The sequence below is a fragment of the Sinocyclocheilus rhinocerous genome, unplaced genomic scaffold (assembly GCF_001515625.1).
Source record: "Sinocyclocheilus rhinocerous isolate Xijiao unplaced genomic scaffold, SAMN03320098_v1.1 scaffold3662, whole genome shotgun sequence".
Classification (NCBI taxonomy): Eukaryota; Metazoa; Chordata; class Actinopteri; order Cypriniformes; family Cyprinidae; genus Sinocyclocheilus; species Sinocyclocheilus rhinocerous.
The window spans coordinates 261,406-275,215 of record NW_015629036.1 but is presented as its reverse complement, the minus strand read 5'-3'; the positions used below and the strand labels follow the sequence as shown (position 1 = coordinate 275,215).

The window sequence follows — 13,810 nt, the reverse complement described above, 5'->3', positions numbered from 1 at the left end:
TTATTCGCTTCGCCAACCGTGTAGTTGTGTAGTTATCGGTATGAATTTACTGTATTTACACACTCAAACGTATTTTATAGCTTCATAATTGAATTATTAAAATAATAAGCGCAGCGGCTGTAAACGCGCTTCATGTTTGTGTCCAGCAGGCGGCAGTAATGCGCAAACAGCGCTGCGGAATCATGGGTAATGTAGTTTTTCACGAAGAATATAGCTGTTAAACAGAATTATTAAAAAAAAATAAGCTGATATAATGCGGGCTGACTGCTGCAAAAAAAGCATAAACCATCGATTAATACTCTCATAGCTCACAGTAGCTCCGTCTTTAAAGGTTTATAAGTTATCATTAAAAATCAACTCCCTTATGAAGAGAATGAATGGGATTTTTACTTCCGTTTTTTTTACAACTTTCGATATTAAATGCACTAATAAATTATTGAGAAATTCTTATTTCTAATTACAATTAATTTATTAAAACTTATGGAAGATGCTTCGCGCACTGCCTGAATGTTCATTTTCAGAATGTATGACCGAGGCCCAAACAATATACTTTTATTATTTTGTTTTCTGCCATAATACGGGTGTTTATTTATTGCGTATTTATAGGTCATATGTATATTTATTTATGTACTTGATTTACGATAGTGACAATACACCCAAACGTACTTTTTCCGCTTTAAAATCAAATATTCCTTCGTGTAAACATCTGCTGTAGATGCGCTTCATGATTGTGACCAGCAGGCGGCGCGCATGCGCGGAAATCACATCTTCAAATATTATCCCAGCAATTCCTATCATGCAAATAGATTTAGCTGTGATATTGATATATCTTATACATTTTGTGACCAACATAACCATGACTAATTCTCGAGTTAATAACCTAATCTAAACTTTAAAATGATATATTTAGTAAAGCGTGTTGAAAGCGTGATGACGTAACATACCGTTAGCATTAAGCAGTCGATCTTCTCAACTCTGAATTTAATTGTTTGTTCGTTTTATTAGGAAAGAACGCATTTTATAAGCGTCATGTGACGCGGAACTGAACATTTCACCGTGTTCGTCATGAGTAAAGCTCGAAACTACAGTCACTTCTGCTTCATTCAGCCGCATAAACGTCCAGTGAGAAGAAATTAAAAGTTCACTCAGTTTTATTAAAAAAAATATCATTTCATTTGTTACAATAGCTTATAGACGCGACTGAATGAGCTGTACACATCCGTTTTTATACAATGTTTTACATGTAAAGCATCAATGAACAAAAACGCGAGTTAGTGGAAATTTCATGACTGATGAGAAACCAAATGTTGGTCACCTTTGAACACATCCTCGCAAAGCACCATGGGAATCAAAATAAAACACCAATAATGACCAAAAACAAACTCCTGTCATGAAAATGAAACATTTAAAGTGATTCTGTAGTGAATGAATCCTGCTCCCTCAAAGTGCTTTAGACGTTTTCCCACAATTCCAGCAACCGCACCAGTGACCCCTCACACACACGGGGTCAGAGGTCAAACTGAGCCGACAAACGCTCCACTGATGATTCTTACTTCCGGTGACCATCAGCTGCTTCCTGTACACTGATCCTCACACACACACACACACACACTCTCACACTCTCACACACACACTCTCTCTCACACAGAACCGGTCCTGTAAAGTGCAGTTAAGAAAACGGAAATGCTGGTGTGAGCAGAATCATAAAGGAACTAAAAACATGGCGTTACCCAGAAGCCCTTGCAGATCAGGCCATTAAAGGGCGGTTTGGGACGAGGAGAGATTTGGAAAAGCTGTTTCTGACACACATCCGTGATTGTACCGAAGCTGCTGTCGTGAACATGGAGGACGCTCTGAAGGCAGCGTGTGACAAACCAACACAATCAGGACAAACAACCACACCAGCTGAACAAGAGCAACAAACAACACCTGATGGATGCTGGGTAATACAGGACGTTTGTGCTGGTGAGTCTCCCTTTATAAAAGACCAGAGGAACCTGCAGAAGTGCTACAAACACAGAAACAGATGCATTATGGGAAACTAAATGGCTGGAGACACTAGAGGATTTTCAACAGTCCTTACACACACACACACACACACACACACACCCCTACTCTCGCATTCAAACACACACACATACTAAACACACACACACTCTCAAACACACTCATTCATTCAAACACACACACACACACATACTCTCGCATTCAAACACTCACACACACCAGACACTATTAATGGCAGGATGTAACAGGACAACAGAAGCACTGCAAGGACATGATGATGACGATGATATGAAGATTCTTCTTTATAGCTTATAAATACAGTATCTACACAGTATGTGGTACAAAAATAATCAACCTTTTGTGGGCACTGAGATTTAAAAAAAGTTAAAAATGATTGAAAGTGTCTTCTAAAAAGCGGTCAGGCACGAGAAGTGGTCTGTGATTGTGAGCCGTGTGTCACACGTGACCTGACGTGACCTGCGTCACGCGTCGGCTGCGGGAAGGTTCCACTTGATTGGTTTGGATCGCGTCACTTCCCGTCCGTTTCCCTAAAGCGTCCGAGTCGAGGCGCCGCTGAAGTTCGTCACGCACAGAGGAGGCCACATGACGTCTTCAATACAAAAATAGTAGAAAAATACGAGTACCGTCTTGATTGGTAGCTCATCCGGCGGGTGATTGAGAGTTTGAGTTTCAGGTCACAGTGTGCTGCTGCTCCGAGCCTGCAGGGGGCGATGGGCCTTCCATCTATTTGGCATGAACGCGTTTGATTCTAAACTCCTGGATTAAGGCAACGTATCACGTCTGTGTGAATTTAATAAAACTTTCTCTTTAAAAAAAAAATGTACAAATTTCTTTTAATACAAAGCTCTATGGCATAACCAATAAACACTGTATAGAAAATATATAAATATGTTTTCTTTTTCATTTAAATGTACAGAGAGCCGCCAGACCCGAGACAGACGCCCACGTGTTTTTCTCCGGTCAAAGTCAGCACGCCACCGGCTATATGCACTGATGCTGGTGGTGGGCGGGGCTCAGGACGAGGCTTACGTGGCAGTGGGCGGGGCTTAGGACGAGTCCGTGCAGGGCGGGGCTTATGCAGTGGTGGGCGGGGTTCAGGACGAGTCCGTGCAGGGCGTATGCGGAGGTGGGCAGGGCTTACACCGCAGTGGGCGGGGCTCAGGATGAATCCGTGCAGGGTGGGGCTTATGCGGAGGTGGGCGGGGCTTACACAGCAGTGGGCAGGGCTCAGGATGAGTCCGTGCAGGGCGGGGCTTATGCGGAGGTGGGCGGGGCTCAGGATGAGTCCGTGCAGGGCGAGGGTGGCGGCGGGTACAGGTGGTGCGAGTAGCTGCGCTCGGTGTAGGGCGACGGCGGGCAGCTCTCACAGTTCTCCTCTGCAGACAGGTACTGGCTGCGTGGGGTGGGCGGCGGCGGCAGCGGCTCCGAGTCGTAGATCAGGTCGCTGGTGTAGCCCTTGGTGGCGGCGCTGGACGCGTGCGGAGCCCTTCGGCCCGGCGTGTAGTCGCTGTCGCACACGTCTGTGCTGCAGGGCGTCGTCGGAGGGGCGAAGTGACGGTAACTGTACGGCCTGTAGCTGCAAAACACTCAGAGTCAGACACTGAATCATAAACATTAGCAGGACATTCACCTGACGTGTGTCCGCCCGTTACCTGTACGATCGGTGCGTCGACGGGCTGTTCGACGAGTAACCGAACTCCATCGTATACTGCGACCTCACTGTGGCGGGAGACGGAGGGGGATTCAGGATCTGGAATCATAGCAGAGAAAAGACACATTTACATTTAAATTTGTTTTTTAAAACCTAATTTAATCTAACTATAATAAATAATAAAGTAATAAATATAAAGTAAAACAACAAATATAATAATACAATTAATATTTATTCAATCTATACACATATACTGAAGCTAGTTTACAGTGGTTATAGAAAAGAATCAGCCCCCTTTAAAATGATCACATGTTGTTGCTTTGCAGCCTGATATGAAGACGGACACAGTTTTTATTTTATCAGCTGTATTTACTCAGTGCAACTTATAACATCCAAGTGAAAGATAAAACACCAACATGTCAGAAAAAAATAAAAAAACTGAATCTCTGAGTTGGAAAAAGGATCACTCTCTTGTGTCAGTATTTTGTTGAACCACCTTTTGCTTTAATTACAGCCTTTAGTCTGTTGGGATTTGTTTCTACTAACGTTGTACATCTAGACTTTGCAATATTTGCCTACTCTTCTTTGCAGAGCTTCTCAAGTTCAGTTCAATCTGATGGTGAGTGTTTGTGGACTGCAGTCTTCAGGTCATTCCACAGATTTCAGTGGGGTTTCAGTCTGGGCTCTGACGAGGCCATGCAAGAACATTCAGCTTTTTCTCCTTTAGCCACTGTGTGCTCAGTTCTGCTGTGTGCTTTGGGTCATTGTCATGTTGGAAGGTAAACCTTCTTCCCGTTGACAGCTTTCTGGCAGATTTTCCTCAAGAATTTAGATCGTACTTAGCAGACTGTTACCATTTTGTCTACTTAAAAATGGTAAAAAATCCGAGTTAACATCAGTAAATTATGGGGTGCCGCAAGGATCCGTGTTAGGCCCTCTGTTATTTCATACATGCTGCCACTTGGCAACATCATTAGGAAACACGGAATTAGTTTGATGATACTCAGTTATATATTTCATCAAGACCAGATGAAACTTCTAAACTATCCAAGTTGACAAAATGTGTTAAAGATATAAAACATTTGATGACCAATTATTTTCTTCTATTAAATTCAGACAAGACTGAGGTATTACTTATTGGACCAAAAACCTGCACACAGAATCTCTTAGAATACAATTTGCAACTAGAAGAATGTACTGTTGTGTCCTCGTCTGCAGTTAAAGACCTGGGTGTTATATTAGACAGCAACTTATCTTTACAAAATCATATTTCATATGTTACAAAAACAGCCTTCTTCCACCTCAGAAACATTGCTAAGCTATGGAACGTGTTATCGGTTTCTGATGCAGAAAAGCTAGTTCATGCATTCTCGAGTAGATTACTGTAATGCACTACTGGACTAACTCTGGACTTTTAGTAGTACCTTGGATATCCAAGTCCACTAAAGGAGGGAGATCGTTTTCCCATCTGGCCTTTCTTGAGGAGTGGCTTTTTTCTTCAACCCTCGCATACGAGCCACATTAGTGGAGAATCTGTGATATTGTTGTCACATGCACACAATGACCTCTCTTTGTCATAAACTCCTGCAGCTGCTTCAGAGTTGCTGTAGCTCTCGGTCTCCTCTCTGATCAGTTTCCTCCGGCTCTTTCATCAGTTTGGAGTGACGTCCTGATCCAGGGAGGCTCTGTGTTTTACCAAACACCTTCCACTTCTTAATAACTGACTTCACTGTGCTTCTAGGCATTGATAAAGCGTTTGAAATGTTTCTGTATCCATCTCCTGACTTGTGTCTGTCCACAACTTTCTCCCGGAGATCTTTTGACAGTGTCTTGCCACCCAGAGTTGATTGTTTGCTTCAGTTGCTCTACCAAGGACTGAAATGCTGCAGGAAAGCTCTTGTCATGCTGAGCTGATCTTGAAAGTCAAACGGATTTGTGTGCCATTGAGAAGGTGATGAGCTGCACCTGATTGAGTTTACAAGTCATTTTAGGATGAGCTGATCCGGTTTCCAACTCAACGATTCTGTTTTTTTATTTAAATTTTTTTCTGACATGTTTTATCTTTCACTTGGATGTTATAAGTTGCACTGAGTAAATACAGCTGATAAAACAAAAACTGTGTCCGTCTTCATTTCAGGCTGTAAAGCAACAAAATGTGATTATTTTAAAGGGGGCTGATTCTTTTCTATAACCACTGTAAATACTTGTACACTAATTCATCCGAATCAGAGGTCTACTCAACAGATCATTGTGCTGATAGTAGAAAAATTTACATTCTCAATGTGTTCACATTTGTTGTCTTTCCTTTCTTTGACAGGCAGCCCAGATCGAGTCTACATCAAATGCCACAAAGTTCATCGCGTAACAAAAAACAAGATTTATGCATAACACTGGACTTCTAATTATAAACAAGGGGACTCTTATTTTAAAATGTCTTTGCTTTACTACTTCCAGCTACTCATTCAAACAGATGAAGATGATAAAAATGCATCCTAAAAAATCTACAACATATTACACTTCATAAAGCGGATAGTTCCGGTGCTTGATTCTGATTGGCTGAGCCGCGTTCGAAGCTGTTGTAAATGACTCTACAAAGTAACATACACCTTTGTTTACGTTTGTGTGTTGCTCGGCAACCACTTTGTAGCAACCACAACTGTTTCTGAGGAGCTACATTGTTTGGTGGAAGAATACTGTTTTTATTAATATCATTACACTTTATTTGCTCTGTTTTATTTTGTGAAACCTTACTACGTATATGGAATAACCGTTTTATAAAAGCAATAAGCCCCGTGAAGCCGTGGTTTACAGTGAATTTATAACAGCTAAGGGGGTTTTAGGCACTCCGCTTCAACGCCCCTTAGCTGTTATAAATTCACTGTAAACCTTGGGTTCTTGGGGCTTCTTGCTTTAATAAACAAAGTAAACACTGTCATAATTCATTAACAGCAGATCATAACCAATCTATTGGCATATCTATTGCGAACCGTTCTGAAAACGTGAGCCAAAAAATTTACAATTACATTACTTTTTAATTCAACTGAAGCCTTTTAAAGATTAATGAACACATGACAGTTTTTCCTTCCCCAAAATGATAATGACTTTCCCCCCACATTTTTCTGGTCTGCGGTGACCCTGACAGACAGCGGCGACTGACCGGAGGAAAGTATGGGCCCTTGGTGCTGGAGGAGCTGCTGGACGAGGCTCCGGTCACATGTGCTCGATCATACGAAGGACCGCTGCTGCCTCCCATGATGCTCAGCGAGCCGATGACCGACTTCCCACGAGACATGCCTGAGAGAGAGACACAGGTCAGCAGGCGCTCAGACGCACTACACCTGTACAGCGAGGCGTTCCTGTCACCTGGCAGCGAGCCGCTCAGAGAGCCGGGGTGAGGCACGTACCCCAGAGGCACCGGCGGCGGCCCGTGCACCACGAAGTCATTGGTCATGGTCTCGCCGTCGTCCTTCATCTGAGGACACAGCACACGCTGGCACACGAAATACACAGCGCCCACCACGAACAGCAGCATCACCACACCCACGATAGAGCCGATGGTGTTCGTCGGAGGAAAGGACGGCTCTTCAGTCGCGTCTGAGGAAGAAAATAGAGCGTCTCTTACCTGCTGCTTTAACAACACTAGGGCTGGGTAAAAAAATATAGACATCTCGATATTAATCGATTCTCATTTTTACGGAACGATATCGATTCTTAAATCCCAAGAATGGATTATTCTAGCCTGTTTTCAGTTAATGGACGGAACGTTGAAGGGCACTTCTCATCCAATAAATCGCAATAAGCATTGGAATTGAAGTAGAAATATTATTATGTAATTGTAACTTTATTATTTTAAAACTTCATTAAGTGTAATTTTAACAAATCAGTCAGATTTAACCTTCAATATTATAGTAATGTAATACCAACTGACTCTCGTGTGTATTTTACAGCATTAGTTGAGAGATTTTTTTTCATTTTACATTTCCAGTAAATGTATCTTGATTTTAGGATGTTTAGATAATTGTGCTGGAAATCAAGGCAAAAATACTGAGGAAATTCATCTTTTGAGTCTTATTTAAGGCTTTTAACTGGATTAAGACCCGCAGACACTCGCTCTGAGACACATACAGCAGCCGATCTCGTCCGAGTTGTCTGTGCAGTCCGTGTTGTGGTCACACTTCTTGTGCCGCCCGATGCACTGGCCGTTGGCGCAGGTGAACTGATCCATGGGACAGAGAACTGCAGAGACAGACAGGAAGTGTGGGTGAATCAGGCAGGAAGTTGCTCTCAGACCGCGAGGATCGGCTGGCGATGGTTACCTTCACATTTGTTCTCATCGGACCGGTCCTGGCAGTTGATTTCTCCGTTGCAGCGCAGAGAGAAGTCCACGCACTGCTTGCTGTCGCACTGGAACTCCTCATCGGAGCAGACGGGACAGTCTCGCTCGTCGCTGCTGTCGTCACACTCAGCGAAGCCGTCGCAGCGCCAGGCCTGCGGGATACAGTCCACCTCGCCGGACACACAGGAGAACTGCTCCGGAGAACACGTGGGCGGCTCTGAGGACATATTATACTATATTCATATATGGTTCAATCGTATATTATTATTATTAGCATTAGTAGAAAATATGTGACCCTCTCTGTGAAATCCAGGCTAAAGTCTCAACATCTAATTATGAGGTAACAAGCATCAAAGTTTGATTTCAACCATTAATTTCACTAAGATTTCAATCTTTGACATGATCTTACTCAGTCAGTAATAAAGATATCAATGTTACATTTTCACAGAATGTTATCTTATGAAGGATGGTTTTATATAGAAAACAGTAAATCACCAAAAAATTACTTTAGCTGGGTTTTCACAGACAGGGTAACATATCACAAATGTACTTTATTCTTATTTTTGTTACTACTTTTTTTTCCTCTTTCTGTCTCATGCATTGAAAGGCTGTGGAATATGTTTGTACGACACATTCTATGTTCATTCATATATCTCTCTGTGGTTCCGGTATATTCTTTTTGTTGTTGTTTGTTCATTTTTCTCTACTTTCTGTCATGTCTACTGCCCTATTTTTCAATTTTTGTCACATTTTCAATAATAAAAAAAAAGAATGAAACCATATAATCGTCCAGACGTGAAGAATGTTAAGGGATAGTTCACCTAAAAATGACAAAAACTGCTGTTAATTTTCACCCTCAGGCCATCCAAGAAATAGGTGACTTTTTTCTTCAGTAGAAGAGTAAGGAAGATTTTAGCTGAAACCGTGCTCCTTGGTGATTCGTACAATGCAAGTCAATCGCTGCTTGCTCTTTGAGAGTCAAAAAAGGCAGATCAGGCTCCTGACGATGAAGCGAAATGTTGTATATAATCTTCAGTTTCTTGCACAGAGCGATCGTTTCGCTTCAGCAAGCAGCCATTGACTTGCATTGTATAAATCACCAAGGAGCACGGTTTCAATTTTTGTCATTTTTAGGTGAACGATAGCTCTAAGATGATTCTAAACATTGACAGCATGATTTCCCGTACCTCCGCAGGAGAGCTCGTCCTGCAGCAGCACCAGGTGAACGGGACACGAGCAGCGCGTGGATCCGTCTCCCTTCACCAGACAGATGTGCGAGCAGCCACCGTTATCAGACGTGCAGGGGTGTTTATCTGCAGACACACACACACACACACGCATCAACACACACTCCAGCCGACGCTCTACCCTTGATGCTCAGCGAGAGACGCTTACTGTACTCCTCCATGCGCAGCTCGTGGACGGCGTGGATGTCGCTCAGAGAGGCGATGCGCGCCTGGATCTTGGTGCGTCCCTCGCGCGTGATCTTATCGATGCGCTCGATCATCTGCTGCTGCCGGTCGATCCAGTACAGGAAGTTCCCAAACACCGTCAGACCCACCGGCTGCAGGATGTTGGAGTCCTCGATCACGATGCGATTGGCTCCTGGAGGAGAGAGGGGAGTGGTCAGGGACGGAGGGGCGGGGCCAAGGAAAGCATTCATTGGACGGGGAGATTCTGGAGACGATTAGTGATGTTGATCAGCTGGTCAGTGCGTGACCTTTGACCCCAGGATCTCACCGGACAGGTCGCTGCTCTCGATGCGCCTCAGGTCCATGTCAACCCAGAAGAGTTTTCCCAGCTCGTTGTCGACGGCCAGAGCGACCGGCTTGCCCAGATTACTGAAGAACAGCACCTCGCGCTCCGTCCCGTCCAGAGCGGCGCGCTCGATCTTCGGAGAACGCTCCTGCAGATTGGTGAAGTACATGTACCTGCGGAGCAGACGCCAGACAGTGAGACGACACGGCTACAATTCTTCTGTAGTACAGGTATCTGAAATATTGTGCTTAAATATGCAAACGAGGCATTATCCAAGTAAATATGCACTCATTTGCATACATCTCTAATAGGGGTGTAACGGTTCGGTACAGCAAAAACAAAGAAACACCAGACAAATTTCCTTGATTTTTACATTTAAAAAAAATTTCAACTAGTATCATATGATCTTAAAAATATTTTAGACTTTGGAAGGCCTTTTGACTTTTGCCGTTTATCGAAGATGATTTTGGAAGCTTTTTTAACATTTGTTTCTTATTTATTTGGTTCCACCGTGTTTGCTGATTTTCAGTGTTTTACATTTAAACTTTGTGTAAGTTATTTGTTATTTTATATCAGGCCTATAGCATGGTGTATTTGTATTCGTTTTGTTAATAAATTAAACATTCTATGTTTAATGTAAGTGAGTTTGTCGTACTGTGTTGTTGTTGTCAGTTCAATCAATTGATGCCGAAATGCCGCTAGTTCGAAAGTGAAAGTAAAATGCGCACAAGTGGAAAACTAACGAACTACCTCATCATCACAACCTGGAGTACATTATATTTCACACACTTTAAGCTCTTTTTCCCCCCAAATGTAATAGGATTACTCCAACGAATCGTTCGGTTTGGAATGCGTAGCAAACCGAAAGCCTCGTATCGAACGGTTCAATACGAATACGTGTATCGTTACACCCCTAATTTCTAAACACTGCATAAAGTCAGGTTCATAATTGTTGTTTGATTGTGTTGACAGAGTGAAAGGTTTCTACAGAAGGGGATTCTGGATTTCTCTTTTCATCACTCCATAAATCAGTCAACAAACCATTTCAGCATGTTTTTAGGAGTAACATGTTGTATAAATCAGTGTGAGTGAAATAAGTGACCCTGCAGCACAAAAGCAGTGTTAAGTCGCTGGGGTATATTTGTAGCAATAGCCAACAATACATTGTAAGGGTCAAAATTATACATTTCTCTTTTATGCCAAAAATCATTAGGATATTAAGTAAAGATCATGTTCCATGAAGATATTTTGTAAATGTCCTACCGTAAATATATCAAAACTTAATTTTTGATTAGTAATATGCATTGCTAAGAACTTCATTTGAACAACTTTAAAGATGATTTTCTCAATATTTAGATTTTTTGCACCCTCAGATTCCAGATTTTCAAATAGTTGTATCTCAATTTCGAAAAATTGACCCTTATGACTGGTTTTGTGCTCCAGGGTCACAAATGAACAAACTTTCAGAATACAGAGAGGAATTAAACTGTAAAGTTTGGTGTTTGTAAGAGAAAAAAACTCTTTAAAGATTGAAATCTACAGACGCAAACACTTAAATCTGCGCTAGTCTGACAGAAGACGTGATGTAGAAGCAGAGCAGTGCATGGAAACACGCTGGTCTTGCTGTAATGTGCGTCTCTCACCCTCGCTCCGGATTGACCACGATGGCGCGGGGTTTGTCGTGTTCTCCGCGCAGCACCACGCCGACCCGTGACCCGTCGATGCGCGTGACGTTGATGACGTTGGTCACTTCGCTGGTCCAGTAGATGAAGCGGCTGTAGACGTCGATGCTGAGGTCGTAGGGCTGCAGGCCGAGGCTCGCGCTGGACACCACCGTCTCGCTCTGAGGAACAACACAACAGCGGTCAGACGAGTCCAGAGCAATCCCAGCAGTCACCGGGGCCTCGCCGCAGCGCTCACCTGGTTCCCGTCCTCCTGCGCGCGGCGGATGGCGTTCTGCTTGGAGTCGATCCAGTAGAGCTGGCGGTCGAGCGGGTCGTAGTCGATGGCGCGCACGTTTCTGAGGCTGTGGATGGGCAGCATGATGTCGGGGCTCTGCAGCTCGTCGATGACCATACGGTTGATGGCTGTCTTCTGACTGAACAGCAGGAAGGATGTGGGCGCTGACACACACACAGAAAGAGACCATTAACCTTTCATCATCAAACAGTGAGCGTCCGCTTCCAGTTTACTCCTAAACCACCTCACGTGTGTTTCTGACCCATAGAGCAGTGCCAGATTAAACTGCTGGAGAAACACACGCACACACTTCATCACAACCCCAAAACAGTGATAATATACGCTCACGGTGTGTCCTTTTAGTATCATTAATAAACTATATTTATTAATTGTTTTATTTCAATACAGTTAACGTTCACAAAGTCACCAAAATGATTTTTTATTGTTTTTAGTTTTATTTCACAGTGGTGTAAGTGAATCGTAAACGGCGTGGAGGTTTGGACCCGGAAACAGTATTTCTCACGTCACAACCAAACAAGAGCATTATTGTGGCATGTTTGATGCAAACCCACCCCTCGGTCACATGATCACTGCTGCTTCAGTGTGAGGGAGATTACAGTCATCGTAACACACACACACACACACTCAAACCCACCCCTCGGTCACATGATCACTGCTGCTTCAGTGTGAGGGAGATTACAGTCATCGTAACACACACACACACACTCACACACTCACACACTGATACACACGGCCTGCAGCGATTATAAAGCCTGTTTTTACTCCGTCAAACACACAAACACAACGAGACGCTCAGGCCTCATACGGCCTTCGGGTTTCCAGCATCTGCCAGCTTGGCTGCGGCTCGTCGACCACAAGAGCTTTAAAAAGAAAATTCCCTGCCTGTGATTCTCGAACAACGGCTCTGCGTCTCCAGGAAGGACCCCGGCGGCTCTCTCTGTGAGAAATCACGTCTGAGCCCTGCCAAACCGAGCGGTACGAGAACACGCGAGCATCTGTGCCAAACGCACACGGATCAATGTGACGAGGCCTTGGAAATCTGGATCCCAAACCTAACAGGAACCAGACTCAAGGACATGTGCGAGTGTGTGTGTGTGTATATGAGTGCGAGTGTGTGTGTGTGTGTCAGACACAGGTGCGAGCAGTGACCGTTGGTGGAGGCGCAGGCGTTCCAGCCGCTCTGTCTGGACGAGTGGAACACCAGGATGTCCATGACGTAGTCCAGGTGGCCCTGTATGATGGTGCGGTTCTGCCCGCTGGTCTTGTTGGCCCGTTCGATGCTGCGCTGGCTCCAGTCGGTCCAGTAGATGTAGTCCTGGTACTGCGTGAGTCCGAACGGATGCGGCAGATCGTCAGCGATCACCTCACGCTCCAGACCTGAGCATCACAACAACATCAGGAGAACTCAAATGAAATAACAGATCTATTAAAAAAAAGTATAAAATCATTAATAAGTAATCAAAAATTATTATATTATAAAAATTTTATTTATATATGTATATATCTTTTTATCATTGAAAACATAATATAATTAAATAACCCGAACCCTAATCTTTATTATATATAATATTAAAAACACACACACTCACACACTCTCTTACACACACACTCACTCTCTCTCACACACACTGCAGCTAAAGGTCACTGATATTCACCCAGCATGTTGGAGGACTCGATCAACGTGGTGTCGAGGTCCGTCCAGTACAGCCGCCGCTCGGTGTAGTCGATGGTCAGTCCGTTCGCGCGGCCCACATTCGGCACCAGAGTGATGCGTCCAGAACCATCCATGGCCGCGCGGTCGATCTTCGGCCGTCCACCCCACTCTGTCCAGTACATGAAGCTGAGAGGAAGAGAAGCAGACTGTGGGACCGTAACCCTAACCCACATACACACTCACACTCACACACCAACACTCACTCACTCTCGCACTCGCTCGCTCGCTCACTCACTCACACACACTCACACACTCACGCTCGCTCACACATGCTCGCTCACTCCGACACTCACATACTCACACTCACTCACTCACTCTGACACTCACATACTCACACTCACTC

At 43.9% G+C, this 13,810-nt stretch overlaps 1 protein-coding gene across 1 annotated transcript in view; it reads right to left on the bottom strand.

Moving 5' to 3' along the window:
• Positions 1-3,036: 3,036 nt before the first annotated feature.
• The window catches only part of lrp6 (low density lipoprotein receptor-related protein 6), a 40,601-nt gene continuing 29,827 nt past the window's right edge, over positions 3,037-13,810 (bottom strand). Inside the window, exons 11-23 of the mRNA XM_016550347.1 lie at positions 13,409-13,629; positions 12,885-13,130; positions 11,694-11,908; positions 11,417-11,616; positions 9,756-9,946; positions 9,411-9,620; positions 9,203-9,328; positions 7,996-8,232; positions 7,805-7,915; positions 7,043-7,273; positions 6,837-6,973; positions 3,681-3,778; positions 3,037-3,604 (exon numbers count right to left, since the gene is read on the bottom strand). Of these exons, the coding sequence (XP_016405833.1) occupies positions 3,304-3,604; positions 3,681-3,778; positions 6,837-6,973; positions 7,043-7,273; positions 7,805-7,915; positions 7,996-8,232; positions 9,203-9,328; positions 9,411-9,620; positions 9,756-9,946; positions 11,417-11,616; positions 11,694-11,908; positions 12,885-13,130; positions 13,409-13,629 (2,524 nt within the window). The 3' untranslated portion in view covers positions 3,037-3,303. The remainder of the gene's footprint in view (positions 3,605-3,680; positions 3,779-6,836; positions 6,974-7,042; positions 7,274-7,804; positions 7,916-7,995; positions 8,233-9,202; positions 9,329-9,410; positions 9,621-9,755; positions 9,947-11,416; positions 11,617-11,693; positions 11,909-12,884; positions 13,131-13,408; positions 13,630-13,810) is intronic.